This window comes from Ceratotherium simum, chromosome 12 (genome assembly GCF_057802395.1).
Source record: "Ceratotherium simum simum isolate JZ-2026a chromosome 12, ASM5780239v1, whole genome shotgun sequence".
Lineage (NCBI taxonomy): Eukaryota > Metazoa > Chordata > Mammalia > Perissodactyla > Rhinocerotidae > Ceratotherium > Ceratotherium simum.
Genome location: NC_141911.1, coordinates 30,561,103 through 30,579,276, shown reverse-complemented (window position 1 = coordinate 30,579,276; position 18,174 = coordinate 30,561,103). Strand labels below are relative to the sequence as shown.

At 35.6% G+C, this 18,174-nt stretch overlaps 1 protein-coding gene across 1 annotated transcript in view; it reads left to right on the top strand.

The window, feature by feature from the left end:
* GUCY1B1 (guanylate cyclase 1 soluble subunit beta 1) overlaps positions 1 to 17,850 on the top strand; it is a 45,949-nt gene extending 28,099 nt beyond the window's left edge. Inside the window, exons 5-14 of the mRNA XM_004420947.3 lie at positions 1,172 to 1,369; positions 5,226 to 5,456; positions 6,731 to 6,847; positions 7,820 to 7,953; positions 10,464 to 10,661; positions 12,972 to 13,209; positions 14,241 to 14,381; positions 14,899 to 15,053; positions 15,395 to 15,521; positions 16,661 to 17,850. Of these exons, the coding sequence (XP_004421004.1) occupies positions 1,172 to 1,369; positions 5,226 to 5,456; positions 6,731 to 6,847; positions 7,820 to 7,953; positions 10,464 to 10,661; positions 12,972 to 13,209; positions 14,241 to 14,381; positions 14,899 to 15,053; positions 15,395 to 15,521; positions 16,661 to 16,684 (1,563 nt within the window). The 3' untranslated portion in view covers positions 16,685 to 17,850. The remainder of the gene's footprint in view (positions 1 to 1,171; positions 1,370 to 5,225; positions 5,457 to 6,730; positions 6,848 to 7,819; positions 7,954 to 10,463; positions 10,662 to 12,971; positions 13,210 to 14,240; positions 14,382 to 14,898; positions 15,054 to 15,394; positions 15,522 to 16,660) is intronic.
* The last annotated feature ends 324 nt before the right edge of the window (positions 17,851 to 18,174 follow it).

Below are 18,174 nucleotides of genomic sequence, written 5' to 3'. Positions count from 1 at the left end.
ATCTGCAAATCTTTCTTGCCTTGTGAGGTAACGTATTCAAAGGGATGAGAGCGTGGAAATCTCTGAGACATCATTATTTTGCCTGGGATGTTCTTAGTGCTTTATGTACATCATTTTAGTTATCTCCATTTTGTCAGAAGAAATCAAGTCTTAGAAAAGTTGGGTAAATTGGCTACACTACTGTGAAATGACAGTGTCATGATTTACATCCAAGTCTACTTGATTCTAAAGCCACCTTGCTCTAAATTCCTATACCGTGCTGTGCTGTGCGTGCATCCTAATATATATGTGCAACACACACACACATACACAAACACATTATGAACTAAGTGTTGAAAAACCATGCTGTACCAAGTAACAAGTATGGTTTGCACCGTTTCTTCTGGTCATCTTTATACAAAATCTGCTTTTTTTTTTTTTTTCCATATTCGTGAGTAATGCAGGGTGGTGGGGAATTTGGCATGTTCTAAATTAATGGCGAGGCTATAAGAACAGAAAATATTTATTGGCAAATTTATTAGTTTTTCAAGACTTAATTTCGAAAAGTAATTACTTCACAGGTTAGTCATGAAGCTGTACCTTGATTGGAGACTACTAATGAATGTGAAGAAATTATACTGCTTTAATTTCTAAAAGATTTTTAATTTCCAAAACATTATCTCACAAAATAATGTGCTTATATTTTCATATATTTATAACTCTGATGTTTTTTGAATTAATTAGGTTTTAGGCATTTAGTGTAAACAAAAGGTAATATGTGCTCACTGTGGACATTTGATATTGTTTATCACAATGCTCATCTACAACTGCCCCAAACTCCTGTAAATATGCCTATCTTTGCTTTAGCCCATAAGTCTGTTTGTTTTTTCTGCTTCAGGCATTCTTTTTACATCTCACTTCTTTATTTATCCTTCCTTAAAATGAATTAACTATTAATAGCCACAGATGTTTTCCTTAATTACACTATTTTAGTTTCAAGCTCTCTATGGTTCTTGCCTTACAGATGTCTCAGTGCAGCAAGAGAAGGATGTGCTATGTGAATGTTAACTCTGCCCATCTGCCCACTCAGCTCAGATTTGAGCCTTTATCTTGTTTCTTTATCTTGTGTTCTCAGAGTCGACTACCATGGTGGAAGCATTATTTATTCATCACTGTTTCCTCTTTATTGCAGAACCTTGATGCTTTACATGACCACCTTGCTACTATCTACCCAGGTATGCGTGCACCTTCTTTTAGGTGCACAGATGCAGAAAAGGGCAAAGGACTCATTCTGCACTACTACTCAGAGAGAGAAGGACTTCAGGATATTGTCATCGGAATCATCAAAACAGTAGCTCAACAAATACATGGCACTGAAATAGACATGAAGGTAACAATCAGTAAGCCAGCCTTGGTGGTCTAGTGGTTAAGATTTGGTACACTCACTGCTGTGGCCCGGGTTCATTTCCTGGTCAGGGAAACACACCACCCGTCCGTCGGTTGTCATACTGTGGCAGCTGTAGGTTGCTGTGATGCTGAAAGCTATGCCACTGATATTTCAAATACCAACAGGGTCACTTATGGTGGACAGGTTTTAGTGGAGCTTCCAGACTAAGACAGAGAAGGAGGAAGGACCTGGCCACCCATTTCCGAAAAAATTGGCCACGGAAACCCTACAAATAGCAGTGGAGTATTGTCTGATGTAGTGGTGGAAGGCGAGAGGATGGCACAAAAACACGAGGCAGGGTTCTGCTCTGCTGTACACAGAGTCACCAGGAGTCAGAATCAACTCAACGGCACTAATAACAATAACAATAACGAAATCAGTAATGGAGGTTCTTCTGAACATAAAGATGACATGTAGAACGTTAAAAAAGATATTCCGTGAATTTACCTTTAGTTGTTGCTGCTAGTGGACCTCTCCAGAAGTATATATAAGCCATGCAGTGGCAACATCAGCAATCTTCTATATTTGGCCTTGGAATGCATTGTACAGGATATTTCTTTCCTTGTGGCGGCAGATTTTTCTTTCTAATTATACATTGCTTAAGGCAACATGAAATTTAGTTTGCATTCCCCGTGAGCACACACTAGCTGGGAAGCAGGAGGATATATGACTGGCTAAGCTGTGGCCTCCAGAATACAAAACCCCCTTAACAACATGGACCGTCAAATTCCAAAATAATATAGAATTAGATATTTTACTGTTCATTGTTTCTTTGTGGAGTTTTTTTTGGTCTGTCCCTGAAATATAGTCAGAATTTCTCGTTTTGTGAACTAAAAGTTTTGCTTTTTTTTTTTAAATAGATTACTTGGTGAAAGAATCCAGGTCTCATACTTTAAAAATATGTTGCTATTGATAATACACACTGTTAGTTTTGAGTGTTAATTTCAAACTATTGATCCAGCAACTATGCAATAAAAAGAACATCATTTTTCTATATTTCTGACCCAGAGAGTCTCTCACAGTCAGCTGCTTTTTGTGTGCTCAGCATATTCAAGCCCAAGAGCCATTTTTCTGTGGCCCTAAGTTTGAGAAAAGTGGGGAGAAGGATACCCTATTGCATCTTTTCTTCTTTATGGAAAATCTAATAGGCAGTGCTTTCTTAGACATCATAGTTATGTTCTAACACATATAGGAAGCCCCCACTTTAAGTACATTATTATACAAGTAAAAATTGTAACATTTAAATTGATCATATTAGAAAAGTATCCTATATGTTTAAGCTAGTAATGTCACATTAGATTTCATGGTTTTCTTACTTTCAGGAATTGTCAATTCTTACGTGGCACTTGTTGGTCATTCCCAGGTGCATCCTTAGTTTTTTTATAACTACAAAGTGGGACTATGTGTAACATGACATTATCAAATTCAGAATCATTTAAAAATTAAAGCCTTGGGTAAACGATCAAAATTCATCCGTGATTAGGAATCTCACTGAAATTCAGTCAAAATCTTATATGCCGTTCATTTCCAATCTTTAATCCTGACACCAAACTAACACTACGTCTATACTGAGTGAGGCTGTATCAAGGGATGTATGCATACTGTGTCTGCTCTTGATTTTGTTTTTTATTTAGCCATGCTGAGCAAGAAAGAGGTACATAGAAACTTCACGAAAGAAACACAAATTAGTGCACACTTAGAAACTGCTGTTGCTATGTGTATTAGAGTCTTTTGGAATGGGAGATTGATGGCATTAGCACACTCTATATAAAATTCGAATCTTTACTTAATTATGTGGTTCATTTTATACAATATTTGGGTTGTGTTGTGGCCCTCATTTATTCAAGTGCTCCAATATAGACTTCTGAAATATTTGCATTTTGTAATTATATTTTGTATATTTAATTTTTTCAAAGGGACTGTTCCAATTTCCTGAAGTAGTATTATGTCAAATCCGTAAGGTTAACAGGTCCAGAGCTACCAGACAATTTAACCACATAAGATATTATACCATATCATGAAGTGACATACCAAGGAGAGGTTAAAAAAAAAAAGTGGTTTGTTTTGCCAGTTTGATCAAAGCAAAAGAGTAGAATTGAGGAATTAATTAGTAAATTTAGGGTGCCTGTAATTCAATACCTCTAGCTAAAACGGAAGCAGAGCGGAACGTCAAAATTAGGCCTGAATTTTAGGATTGATTCTGTTTTGTTTTATTTATGAGACTTTAGGGAAATCAGCCTTAATGGGGCAAAATTTTCCAATCATAAATAAGAATCTTAATATTGAACCAGTGTTGTAGATTAGTGTGACAGTTATTGTAGTGATATCCTAATTTCACCATGAAAGTATATCAGAAAGAGTGTATACAATAGCGTCTATGTTAATTGTGGTTTGTTCTTAAGTCTCAGAATATGTTGCAGTGAACTCCTGAACAAGTAATACTTTGCCTTCATTTAGCTGTAACGAAAGAAATATTGCCCCAACTATTTCCTTTGAGATAAGAGTTTCTCCCCTTATAAGAGGATATGTTGCTTGCTGTTTCTTAACCTCTAAAGAAAAAATCTTGGGCCAGCCCTGATGGCCTAGTGGTTCAAGTTCTGCGTGCTCTGCTTCAGCAGCCTGGGTTCGGTTCCCAGACGCAGAACCACACCACTCATCTGTTAGTTGCCATGCTGTGGCTGCTGATATAAAGAAAAAAGAGAGAGGGGCCAGCCCGGTGGCACAAGCAGTTAAGTGCGTGTGCTCTGCTGCGGCGGCCCGGGGTTCGCCGGTTCGGATCCTGGGCGTGCACCGACGCACCGCTTGTCAGGCCATACTGTGGCGGCATCCATATAAAGTGGAGGAAGATGGGCACGGATGTTAGCCCAGGGCCAGTCTTCCTCAGAAAAAAGAGGAGGATTGTAAGATGTTAGCTCAGGGCCGACCTTCCTCACAAAAATAAAAATAAAAAAAAATAAAATTAAAAAAAAGAGGAATATTGACAACAGATGTTAGTTCAGGGTGAATCTTCCTCAGCAAAAAAAAAAAAACAAACCCAAAAAAAGAAAAAATATTTTCTATACCTTAATAATGTATTTGCCTGTGAATAATATTTTAGAAATGTAGTTATTTCTGTAAATTATAGAGCTTTGCTCACAATTATGATTACTTCCTTAGAGTGAATTCCTAGATTTGGAATTAAATCAAAGAATATACAAGTTTTTATGGATTTTTATACATATTGTCAATCTATCCTTCAGAAAGATTTATCAAAATACTCTCCCACTAGTGGTATTTGAGATGACTCTTTTTCTGCACCCTGCCCAACTTGGTATTGTAATTTTATATACTTGCCAGTTAATGGATAAAAACTGACACTGCTTGTATTTTTAAATATGTATTTCTATCATTTTGTTTCCCACTGTTTTTAAATATCATTTTTATCGTATTACGTATTAAATAGTGCTACTCTGTGTGATTTGTAGGTCGTTCACTGTACAGGTGTGCCTGGCAGAGGGAGCTGAGCCCACCAGGACAATGGGCTGCTTTTCTCCCAGTTCTACCAGAGAGACTGCATGGGCTATTGGTGGACTGATACCAGATTTGTAATTTTTCTGTGAATAATTCTTGAGTCTTCAAGTTTCATAAATCAATGTCTAGAAGTAGTTTTCTATTTTAGACATGTATGGTATTTACATATGTTAAGTTTTTATAATTAACTCTCTAAATGCAATTCTCATAACCAGTTTCTTAGGTATTTAAGTATTTTAACTAAATTGAAATGCAGACAATTAATAGCATTTCCCCCTTTGACATCCAGGTTATTCAGCAAAGAAATGAAGAATGTGATCATACTCAATTTTTAATTGAAGAAAAAGAGTCAAAAGAAGAGGATTTTTATGAAGATCTTGACAGATTTGAAGAAAATGGTACCCAAGAATCACGCATCAGCCCGTATACCTTCTGCAAAGCTTTTCCTTTTCACATAATATTTGACCGGGACCTAGTGGTCACACAGTGTGGCAATGCCATATACAGAGTGCTCCCCCAGGTAAAATGACATCAGACTTCCTTGAGGCCCAAGACAAAAGGCCATAAAGACGCTATTGTTACATGTGGCCATTCGTTGATTTAACCCTTTGCATATCCGGCAACGTGCAGCACATCACATATCACATACATTGTTTAAACGTGAGCTAAGTGTATTTGAGCACACTGGGACTTTCCCTGGGACGGCTGTTTATTTTTTTGTTTGTTTTAATCACTTACAGGAACAGTGGGAAAATTATGTGGGAATGGTATATTTGTTTTAATGAGAAAATGGATCACTTTCTAGTAACAGTCAGCTTTCACTTATTTATTCATGCATTGAGTAAATATTCCTTAGATATCTACTGTATGAAAATAGCTTTCAAAATCAACCATTGACATTTTCAGGGAAAAGAAGGGAATTTAAAAAACACTAAAGAGGAAAACAATAGAGATTATCATAGGGTTTAGTAGAGAAGGCATCAAAGGACAGCAGTTGGGGTAAGGATGAGAACCTACATTTGACTTGTATTCTTAGGACCCATTTGTAAAATCTGTCCTTTCCACTTATTCTTTTTGCTCATCTACTAACTTTTGGAGTTGTACATGACATGTGTCTTGAGATAGTTTTTGCTTGTTATTACAGAGACTTGATAATTCAGGATTAGCCCAAATGGGATCAGGCTTAAACTATAAATCCGGAAGCAAAATGGTTTATGGCCTGGGCTCCTATGCCAGCTCTGCCTCTCCCTCATTGTGTGACCTTAAACTTGTTACTTCTCATCTCTCTGCCCATTTTTCCTTTATTATAATGCAAGGATAGAGAGCACATGAAGAACGTTTAGTCCAGTGCCTGGTCCACTGTAAGCCATCATTAACTGTTACCTATGATTATCATTAACTGTCTCTTGATAAACTATCAGTGTTTGCTGGTGGTTTTGATATTTAAATTTCGTTTTAAGCCATAGGCATTTAACACCTCATGCTACATTTTAAAAGATAAATTCCGTTCCTTCTTCTTTGAAAATGCTTCTCTTATTCATGTTAGCTTATGTTTGAATATCAGTCGTCTGAATCTTTAATAGGTTTTATGTTCGTGCAACTATTTGGTGTCCGCTTAATCACTCAGTTGCATAGGTGAAGATATAAGTCCATAGTTGAGGTAAGTTTACTACAAAATAATTATGATTTTCTATTTTTAAGTGTTATTGAGCTAGTTTAATCTAATAATTAATATCAAATCGTAAAAAATATTTTGAGTAATTAAGTACTCTTTTCTTTTTATCTACATTTTAGCTCCAGCCTGGGAATTGCAGCCTTTTGTCTGTCTTCTCTCTGGTTCGTCCTCATATTGACATTAGTTTCCATGGGATCCTTTCACACATCAATACGGTTTTCGTATTGAGAAGCAAGGTAATCAAGATATGATTTCACTAAATGTGAGTAAGTAAGGTATGTTACAAATTAGAAGTGTTCCAGAGGGAAAATTAGCTCCTATAACATTCTGTGAGATGGAGAAGGCATAGTGAGATCCAAACCAAATGTCAAAGGGAGTCCTATTTCAAAGGCAATGTTATTGATTTTTGGTTTGCCCGCGGGGCGGTGAAACTCTTATCAGCTGATTAGAATAACAAAAATAAGTTTTGAGAGTGTCTTGCTGGGACAGCCCAGTTTCACATAATAAAACCAATACCCTTTATTCGCTGTATAGCTATAATGTCCTATTTTAGAAATCAGAAGAAATAATAAAGATTTTTTTTAACTTCACCCAAAGCCACTGATTTATTCTTCCTTAAATTGTCTGTTACTCTTGGTGCCATTTTTGTGGGAAAATAAAAGTGATAAAATATTCATTCAGTTGATAATTTAGGTAGTTCCCAGATCTCATAGTTTCCGTTTTGGGGATTCATGGAGCAAAAGTGTCCTAGAGTACACATTTCATCCTTCCTACAGCCCTCCCAAAGGTCTTACCTACATATACTTCATGTGTTTGGAACTATTTCCAGCTGCTCTCTGAATGCAGGGGTGGGGAATGGAGAGGCTTGGTTTATTCATTGATAGAGCTTAGTATTACATGTTGTAACTGTACTGAAAAATCAGAAATAAGATTCACAGAAGCTTTAAATAAATATGTGAACAGTAGCACAGCTATTGTCTTTCTGGGTTCAAAGGAGATAATCAATTGACTTTTATGCAGTGTTTGTAAGGTAGCCGCTATGCTTATTACCTGGCAGAACTCGGATGAAAGGCCTTCTCCTGTTCTTATTGGTGCACTTATTCTCCCTTATGGTTTGGTGGGAAATGAGGTATGTGTGTTCTTCTTTTTGCTGAATTATTAGGTAGGGAGAAAGGTACTAGTTAATGGTTATGTCTTGCCTTTTCAAGGAAGGATTGTTGGATGTAGAGAAATTAGAATGTGAGGATGAGCTGACTGGGACTGAGATCAGCTGCTTGCGTCTCAAGGGTCAGATGATCTACTTACCTGAAGCAGATAGCATACTTTTTCTGTGTTCACCAAGGTAATAATTTTTAGATTAATTATAATGGATATAAGTACCTATCTTTATCTAACAAAGGAATTCAGTTCAACACTTTATTCAATCATGTCTACATAGTCTAAAGTGTAATTAGATTTTACAACTCTTGTTATACACCTCTCTATAATAAGGATAATTTCATTTAATATTTGTAATAAACTCAGAAGAAATCATGTATTCTATTTTAGTTGCCATGTCTTAATCAATTTGCTGAATGTTTATGACATTAGATCATGGGATACCTAATCTGCAGTTAGCTAACTCTATAGCTCTGTACCTTCCAAGGAGGTACCAGTAGAAAAGCAATTCTGTAAAACATCTAATATAAGGCATAAATACGCGAGTATATTTGGCACCAAGAAATTACTTTTCTAGTTACTTCTGGGTTTGAACTATTTTATATTAAAATATTTAGCTACTTTAATTGAGATACACTATTCAAAATATATTATTAAATTGAAATTTATGTAAATTATGTTATTTGTAATAAACATCAGAGGGAAGTAGAACTGCAGGTTAGTATTTCCCCAATTTGACAAAGTATTTTACTAAAAGATGCATGAGAATTCAGAATAAGAAAAGTATATCTCAGTTTTCTTTAGAACAGTAGAAAGAGATAGTTGTGGAAATTGTTAAGTGATATTTTGTGTGTTTATAATTTTGTATAACCAAAATGTAGCACATTATTTAACACACTCAAGACAGCATATTTTGGTGGGCTATTGATTAAAAATTTAATTTAAAATCCACATGATCGCTTTTCGTTTAAAGATACTGTTTTACAATTTCTGAAAAATCTAATGAACTTTGTAACAACCTCTTTTAATATTATTAATATAGTATTAAAGACTATATGTGACTAATTATTTTTTCCTTAAGAATCTATATTATGAAAATAAAAGAGACACAATTAGGGAATATGAACTCTTTATATTCTTTTATTAATAACCTACATTGATCTAACTCTATGTTCATCTGCTGTCAGTAAGTGTTTTTTTCTTCTGCCTCTTTCCAAGCTGACCTTCAGTAGAATAAGAGCTTCTCATTAGCAACAATTTCTATTCATGGAGAGAAAGGTTTCTTTGGTAATAGAAGCAGAAAATTTGGAGTCTATTTGCTAATTACCATGTGCGGAAATTGGTTACATAGTGACACATTCACAGATTGTCATATGAGTCCTGCTCATGTGTGTAGAAAGATTTGTACTCACATTAAATAAAAGATCAAATAAAAGCATTTTTACTTATGAAATGAATAATTCCAAGATGATTAGTGGAAATTTAGGAAAAAAGTTAATAGCTCATTAAAGTAATAATAAATACATTTTTAAGAACAATGAAACTTATAACTTGATTAAATTTTCTGACTCAATATGAGCATTTTAAGCCATTCATTTTCATTTTAAGCTTATAATCATTTCTTTTCTCTGCTCATGGGCAGGTCTTATATAACATTTGGTAGATGACCTGGCTTCTTTCCAGAGATGTGTGCTTAATTAGTAAACTCTTTGATCATTTTATTTTTCTATATTGGCATGATAATTTTTGCTTTGATTTATGGACATTTCTACTGAGACTATCTTGCAGGGAGACATTTTATTAATCCAAAATTCTTCAGTAAAGTCACAACTCAATTATGTCATTTTAGAGGAGTTAACTATTGTGAATGACCAGGAGTAATCACTTTGCATTTAAAGCAATCAAACCACTAATATAACCTCAGGACATCTTCACCAAAGAATCATTTTTAAAAAGTGGTCAACTTTTCACTTACCAGGTCTTCACTGAATCAATAAACATTATTATGTTATTCTAAAAATGACAAGTTACAAAGATGCATAAAATTCAGCAAGAGCAAATAATGTTTCAAATAAATGAGAAAAATTAGTCAAAGAAAATAAGAGTAGTAGAAGAAATTCGAGCCAGAAGTAAGAGTAGCATATAAAATACATGTTAGAAAGTCATAAGTACATAAAATCCACATTGAAGATGAGTCATAAATCTTGGTTGTAAACTTTTAATCATCGTGTCAAGAGAAAAACTAGTTACAAGAATCATCGAATCCACAAGGCAAAAATGAACTAGTTTATCAAAAGAAGCACTATTAGCCCTGTCAAGGAAAATAAAGATAAATTCTTGTTCATCTCTTTATAATGAGGAAAAAATGCGATAACAATAATAATAAAAACTTTGTGTTAAATACCTGAGCAGGTTTTATAGGGAAGTTTTTTACATTATCTTTCAGTTTAGGCTGATGACATCAAGAAATGCAATTTGGCAAAAACGCATTTCAAGTCCACTGCTCTTTGATAGGTTTTTAAATGTCTAAAAGAATGAAGTCACTTTATTCATGAGATTCTCCAATTTTTTTCCTTCAGCCTGACCTTTTGAATGGTAGCAGATGGCAGGATTATACTCCTTGACAGTAATCAGGGTCGGTATTGTCATGTGGACAAGCTGGGACTGATGTTGCCTCATTTCTCTGTGTAACAGTGTGATGAATCTGGATGACTTGACAAGAAGAGGTCTGTATCTGAGCGACATTCCTCTGCACGATGCTACGCGAGATCTCGTTCTTTTGGGAGAACAATTCAGAGAGGAATACAAACTGACCCAAGAACTGGAAATCCTCACAGACAGGCTGCAGCTGACATTAAGAGCCCTGGAAGATGAAAAGAAAAAGACAGACACGTAAGAATGTAACTCTGTGGTTAAAGAAGGGCACAGCTGTTATGCATAGTATATTATGACTCTGCTATAGTTAGGATTAATAGTCAGACTAAAAGACATGGAACCCACTGTAGTTCTAGAGTAGTGGATAAACTCTTCCACATCACTTAAAAAAGAAATTATGTCTACAGAAATAAATCAGTCTTAATGGTAGTGGGAATGCATCTTCTAATTTTACAAACCAAGTTGAAAGAATATATGCTACAACATCTCTCTGAAAATCATTAGACTAATTCAAATACGTATTTAAAGTCCAACTATCCATTCATTCATTCTTTCATACAAGGGGTATGTACTGAGCATCCTCTGTGTGCCAGAGGCTGGCCAAGTGCTGAGAGTTACACTGAACACTGAACTTGGAATTGGCCATTATAGTTTAAAAGATTTCTTTTCTTGGACTTGAATTATTTTAGGGCTTGGCAGATTGAAACTGACAGATCGTAACGTCATCTTTAGTGACAACAATTGCATCTGTAATGACATACGTTAACAAAAATATCAAAATATTATTTTTCTATGAATGGTAGATTAAATTATGAAATATTGGGCAAGTAACATTTAAGATAATACTTCATTTTCAAGTAATTCATTTAAACAAATACTCATCATGCATACTACTTGGCCCTGCTTGCATGTATTAATTAAAAGCACTAAATCACTGATGTTTATAAGAGATTTTACCCAGGGTCCTGTGTTAAAAATTTCATTTTTAACGTTTATGTAATAGGAAGCTGTCTTGTTGGAGAATTGAACTGATCTGTCTTGCTTCCTGTAAGAACTATTTCACTCTACTTGAACACCCAGAATGTCAGTAACAGCATCACTTTCTATACTTTTCTGGCCTTGGTACGTGTATAGTTGCCCATGAATGGATACTGTGCCCACACCTAAACACAGCTGTTAACTTTATTAATAGCATGGATGAAATCAAGAATGCCATTTAAAGGTCTGTCTTGATCCATAGCTTCTTAATTCAATCGTCTTGCCCTTTGTATAATGAAGCTGAAAGTTTAATTTTTTTGAGATCACTTTCCTTTCCTAATGGCCCAAATTGAACCCCTTAATCTATCCAAGTATTTTGCAAATTTCAGAAAGCATATGAGGCAGGCAGCTCAAATTCCTCCCACTGTTTGAAAAACAACTCAAAATATACATTTTATTGTTATGTGGTACATTTATTCATGAAAAATAACACATTTTATGGAGCTTGTAAGATAGTACTTAGGACTAAGGTTCAAAGTCATATGGATTTGTAAGTTTGAGTTACTCAGTATCCGGCTCTGGCTGTTATATTAGAAAACCAAGTAGGTTTTATTTTTTGTAGATATTTGGTTTTCAAGGTGATTTAATTATAAACATTTACTGTTAATTTTCTTGAAGCTAAGTAGTTCTACTATTCACATTTAATATTAAAATACAGCTTTAAAATATTTAATAAAATGTTTTCTGTTTAAGAGTTAAAAATGGAAGGCTGGAGAAATTTCACTAAAGCTGGGAAAAATAAGGAGAGTTCAGTTCCATTTTGCACATTAAACTTAGCACAGTATGCCCTCTGGCCTTAGGGAAGAAAAAGGCAAGGAAGTGTCATTTGTTCCTCTGAGTCATCATATCAAGACCCCGTGGGTCTCCCTGGTTTCTGCTTCTCTCCCTCAGCTCTCATCGTCCTCCTGTTGAGCTTACCACACTTCCCCCCTCAACATAATCCCAGATGCCATTGTAGTGATCTCAGGATTGTCTATAGAAATAAAATCTTTTCTTGTCTAGACCAATTTCCACCTGTTTTATCAATTTCTTCCACAAAGGAGTGCGACATGAATGGGACTGGAGAGAAATCTGCTTCTTTTAATATTATTTACAAAAATTGAAATAAATGTCTTATTCCTGAGAAATAAACATGCTCCCGGTTTTGTGCTGTTCCTACAGTGTTTTAGGTGCTGGTATTGACAGCGTTCACACTGTGAACATCGCAATCGCAGGGTCAGAGTACAGGACTACGCGTGAAAACTTGGACTTCCTCTTGCCAGTCTTTTGTCTATTTGTTTGGCTTATTTTGATTTGGTTTAAATTGGTTTGGATTTGGAGATGTTTTATGTGATTAAATCAAGAAAATTATTTCTATTTTCTATACTTATAAATATGCCTAATAATGGGCGTCCTATCAGAATCTAGGCCTATATGGTGTAAATGGCAGCTCTATGAAGTGGACTGTAGAAGCACTAAAGCCATTCCCAGTATGTCTTACCATGGCTTTTTCCTAATCCCACTGAACAGGTTATTATATTCTGTCCTTCCTCCGTCTGTTGCCAATGAACTGAGACACAAGCGTCCAGTACCTGCCAAAAGATATGACAATGTGACCATCCTCTTCAGTGGCATTGTGGGCTTCAACGCTTTCTGTAGCAAGCACGCATCGGGAGAAGGGGCCATGAAGATCGTAAACCTTCTCAATGACCTCTACACCAGATTTGACACACTGACTGATTCCCGGAAAAATCCATTTGTTTATAAGGCAAGTCCAGATCATATCTTAATGCAGTGCCATTCAGAGTCTGAATCTTCAGACCCTACCTTCCAGAAGCACTGCAATCACAGTTCTCTGACTATAGTCCTGCAGCCTTGGTACAGTCAGCCTGTAGTCACTGTTTACCATTTTCTTAAATAATTACTTCTTGTTATAAAACTTTCTCTTCCTTGTAGCCAAAATGAATGGAGCAGATGATTCCCTAGTGAAAATGAAATATTCAACAGCTTATTTTCACTTAGACGTTAACAAATCTGCACAGGTTGTTTATCACGCAATATAAATACAGCATTCTTTTTAGTGCTCTGCAAGAGACATTTTTACTGAAATATGTAAATGCTTTGCACAGTAAAGAAGTCACAGAGCATGAGAAGGAGTGCTGGGACTCCAATGTGCTTTTAGATAACATCAACTTGAAGATAAACATTTATAAGGCATTTCTGCCCTTTGTTTCAGTTAGAAACAAATATAATATTGGAAAAATGAAGTCGGTGGAATATTGCTTCATAGAGAATGTTAACTAAACCATCACCAGGCATCTGCAGTAATATAAGTGCCAGAAAGACTATTTATTTTACAGTCGTTTTCTGAGGTACAACATAAGACTTGGGGAGCACATCATAAAAGTAAAAGGTTAATGATCACGATAAATCACTGAGCTTCAGGCGGTGGCTGTTGTACCATCAAACCGTCACTGTTTTAGGGGGAAATAAAGTAATAAATTGTTCTACTAAATTATAAGGATATCTGAGGTGAGAAACCAGGACTTAGAAGACGAAAAATCATGCTGTGTCTGTACCTGCCTGTGATCAAAGACCTCAAGTGCTTTGTAAATTTCAAATAATGACAAGGTTTCATCTTGTCGGAGTTAAAATGTATTAGAATTTTAAGACAATGAAGGGGGAGGAAAGTTTAAAGTTACTGATAGCCTTGGAAAAATATTTTTTATATAAGGGTAGTGGATGAAATTGTCATGTTTGTGCTAACCAATGAACGTGTAAATATTTGTGCTGTGTTAGGTGGAGACTGTTGGTGATAAGTATATGACAGTGAGTGGTTTACCAGAGCCATGCATCCACCATGCTCGATCCATTTGCCACCTGGCCTTGGACATGATGGAAATTGCTGGCCAGGTTCAAGTAGATGGCGAATCTGTTCAGGTTAGTAAATAAAATAGATATTATAATAGTGGTAGTAAACTTTTGTGGACAGTTGATTCATATTATTTATCAGACAATCATTAATTATGTACAAAGAAGGACAGCTTGACAACAAAGACTATACTATTTTATTGAACCCATTGTATTACATTCTTTCATAGAGATGGGAAATCTGTCAACCTATGTGAAATTACCTAGTCTGTCCCATATACTGAAAGTCATGAGGATAAGATAAAACCTTCTGTCCCTTCTGGTTTATTTTTTAAAGTCTCTTTCTTGTGTCTCATGTAAGTTGCCAGATTCACATCTCTGAAATCTTCAGACTTTAGAAAAGGAATGTTTCTCTTGGAAGACAGATTTTGTGAGGGTTTTGATTTTGTCTGTAATATCTTGGAGTTCTTCTAGAAAATTCTTATGATTTTTGTATGATTACTCTACATTACTCTGTAATATAAAGTAAGCAAAAATTAGTGTGTTAGTGATAAAAGTTATTGAAGCAAAGCTTTGATCTCTGCAGATAACAATAGGAATACACACAGGAGAAGTAGTAACAGGTGTCATAGGACAGAGGATGCCTCGATATTGTCTTTTTGGAAATACTGTCAACCTCACAAGCAGAACAGAAACCACTGGAGAAAAGGGAAAAATAAATGTGTCTGAATATACATACAGGTAAGAGAACATGTCTTGGTGTTAGTTTACTGATTTGCAAGAAAAATGTCTCTGCATGTGGTTTAACTCTGAGTGATTTTGTTATCTTTAAGCAGTTATCTTCTCTCTTAGGGCTATTTAGTTTTTATTTCAGAAGACTATGTCATTATTTCCACTTTAAATGATTCTACACCATCTTAGGAATTTCTGATATGATCATTGTTCCTAAAACCTTGAGTTGCCGTTAAAAGCAACGTTAGTGTGTGTCCTGGCTGTCTCGATTGGTAACTGTGGTACATGTCATTTCTCCATACAACCATATTCCATACTTCTCTCCCTTCTCCCTGTCCCCTGTCCTTTAGATGTCTTATGACACCAGAAAATTCAGATCCACAATTCCATTTGGAACACAGAGGCCCAGTGTCCATGAAGGGCAAAAAAGAACCAATGCAAGTTTGGTTTCTATCCAGAAAAAACACAGGAACAGAGGTATGACTAATCAGAGCCTAATTCTTTTTTGTCAAGACAGAATATAAATATGGGCAGCTAAGTCACAATCACTGAAACTATGTTTCATTTGAAAAGAATTCTTGCTTACAGACATGAACTCTTAAGTAAAGCAGCGGAAATGATGAAACATTAATGAGCCCATTAGAACAACAACAGCTTCTTAGGGGACGCTTTATGGTTGCCAGCTTTTGTCCTCTAGTAAAATTAAAACCAAAAGCTCTAGATGGAGAAGACCTGGTTTTTGTTCTCCCTCCGTAATCTGACTCGAACACGACTGAGGGGAGTGGGCTGTGAGGGCACTCCCCTGGCCTTTCCTCTCAGCGCCCTGAGCTGTTCTGAGAACACCATCAAGGCCAAGTCAGGACTGCAGTTCATGGGAAGTTTCTTAGCCATGAAGCCTCAGATCCTTCTAAGGGCCAGCCTATCTCCCTGTGGAATGTCTGGGGATCTTTGGAAATCCTAGTCCTGCGTGTGTTTTTCCTAGAAAGAAGAGTGATTTATAATTTCCCAGAATCTAAATGATTCTCTGGGAGGCTTTAGGTTCATCCTAGTACTGTGGTTGCACTCCAGCCAGAACCCCTGTGCTAGACTGTGCCTCAGAATACTGGCACCCCAAACTGGAATCCTGTGGCTCAATCCTGGTCATGCCCTGCCTTTGCCCACTCACAGCATGTTGCGCCAGAAGCGAGTTTGATGCTTTCTTCTCCTGCTGATGTATTGGTTCTTTAGATAGGGTGAGACTACTTGATTATATTTCTTTTCCTGTATGTATACATTCCCTAAAAATGCTTTTAAAGTATAACAAGTCCTAAAAGGAATGGAATGCCAGGTTTTAAAATATTTATCTTTATCTTCTTTCAGATGTTTTTACTTTAAATAATTTACTTATGAGGTTGGCGTGCTTAATGATATTCTTCTGATAAGTTAAACTATACCTCAAGGGTTGGCCATTTTAGTTAGGTGCCCCTGGTTCATCCAGAATTATGCTGGGAATGACTTAGAAAAGCTGTAGATATGAATGCAGATCACACTTTTATAGAAAAAAAATATTTGGGGGAGGGTACGACAAGCTCTATTATCACTGAAAATTAATCCCCTCTTTCTTCCACTTTTTTCAGGAAACACAGCAGGATGAGAACTGAATCATGGACTGTGGGATGAAAGGACTGTGGACTAGGTTGCACTTAATCCCCCAATACACACCAAGCCTAGGAGCAGTTATTCCCTAGGGATACAGATTTTGCTTTGTCCATTGCATTTATCCCAAGTCTTTCTCCTAGGTATATCTTTCACTGTTCATTATACAACTTTAGCTCTGCTTTTGATTATTCTCGAGGTTTAGTATATTATCTAAAGTTTGGCTTTCAGTGTGGGTGTTGTGAGCTTTGTGTGTCTTAAAATCTACTGCAAGCATTACCTAACATGGTAATTTGCAAGTAGTAGGCACCCAATAAATATTTGTTGAATTTAATTAAATGAAACTGAACAGTACTTGGCCGTGTGCATATACACCATGGTTTGTCAAATCTGTTTAGTGCTCCATATGTATATTTTAATGACTATAACATACAACAAAGTTTATATCGTGTTGGTGTATATTATTATAGAAATCATTTTCTAAAGGAGTGAATTCTAAGTTTTAGGAAAAAATGTGATTTATTTTCAGACTTCCCAAATAAAAATTAATATACCATGCTAAGAAAATAGTGACTATTTTGAAATATGCTAATTTCCCTTCAGAAATATAGAATACACATTTCTCTTATTAAAATATTTGATTGCTCATTCAAATCATGTGGCAATTATAATTCCTCTAAAATGCTATCATTTGTATTGTATCCCTTATATTAAATCTCATTAACCACATGCAGCTGTCATAGAAACCTGCACTGTTTCACACTGAGCTATCACGTTAGCCTGGGATAAATGTTAGGGGCTCTAACCACATCCAAGAATAAACTAGAAGCACTGCTGGGATTCTCCTGTTAGAGCCGTTCCTGGCTTTTTATTCCCAGAAATGAGCTTCTTTTTCTTAGCTTAGAAGAATGTGACTATATCTAGGGCATCATGTTCAGAAAAGTTAGTTTAATTTTGACATGGAATGCATTCCTATTGGAATAATTGGCCTATTGTTCTTAAATGTCTCTGATAATTTATTAAAATCTATCTTTATAAAATATAGTGCAACTACTTTTGTGTAAAAATGTTTGTCTTTAAATTTGGTATTTCGTATCAGCACATCAATATATGTATAAATGTTCCATGTTAATGTGTAAAATAATCTGCAATAAATTATTTTTTCCACTTGTCTCTAGACAGTTTTTATGTTAAAAAGAATGATATTAATGTTATTATTTGTCATATTATTAATTCCACTTTTGTAAATACATTGTATAATAATTTTATCTCTTGTGAACTTTAAATTAATTTTGATTCACCGCTGTTATCAAGTTGAATGTCTCTTCTTAAATAGGCATATCCTCAAATACTGTTTTTCTTTAGTACCAACAAAATGAACAAAGCAAAACTAGACCTGGAGGTGGCAGATACACAGATCGGTATGACATGACATCAGCTCGTGAACAGTTCACAGTCTTTTAGGTGTGAAAGACATGTATGCAAATAATTAGAA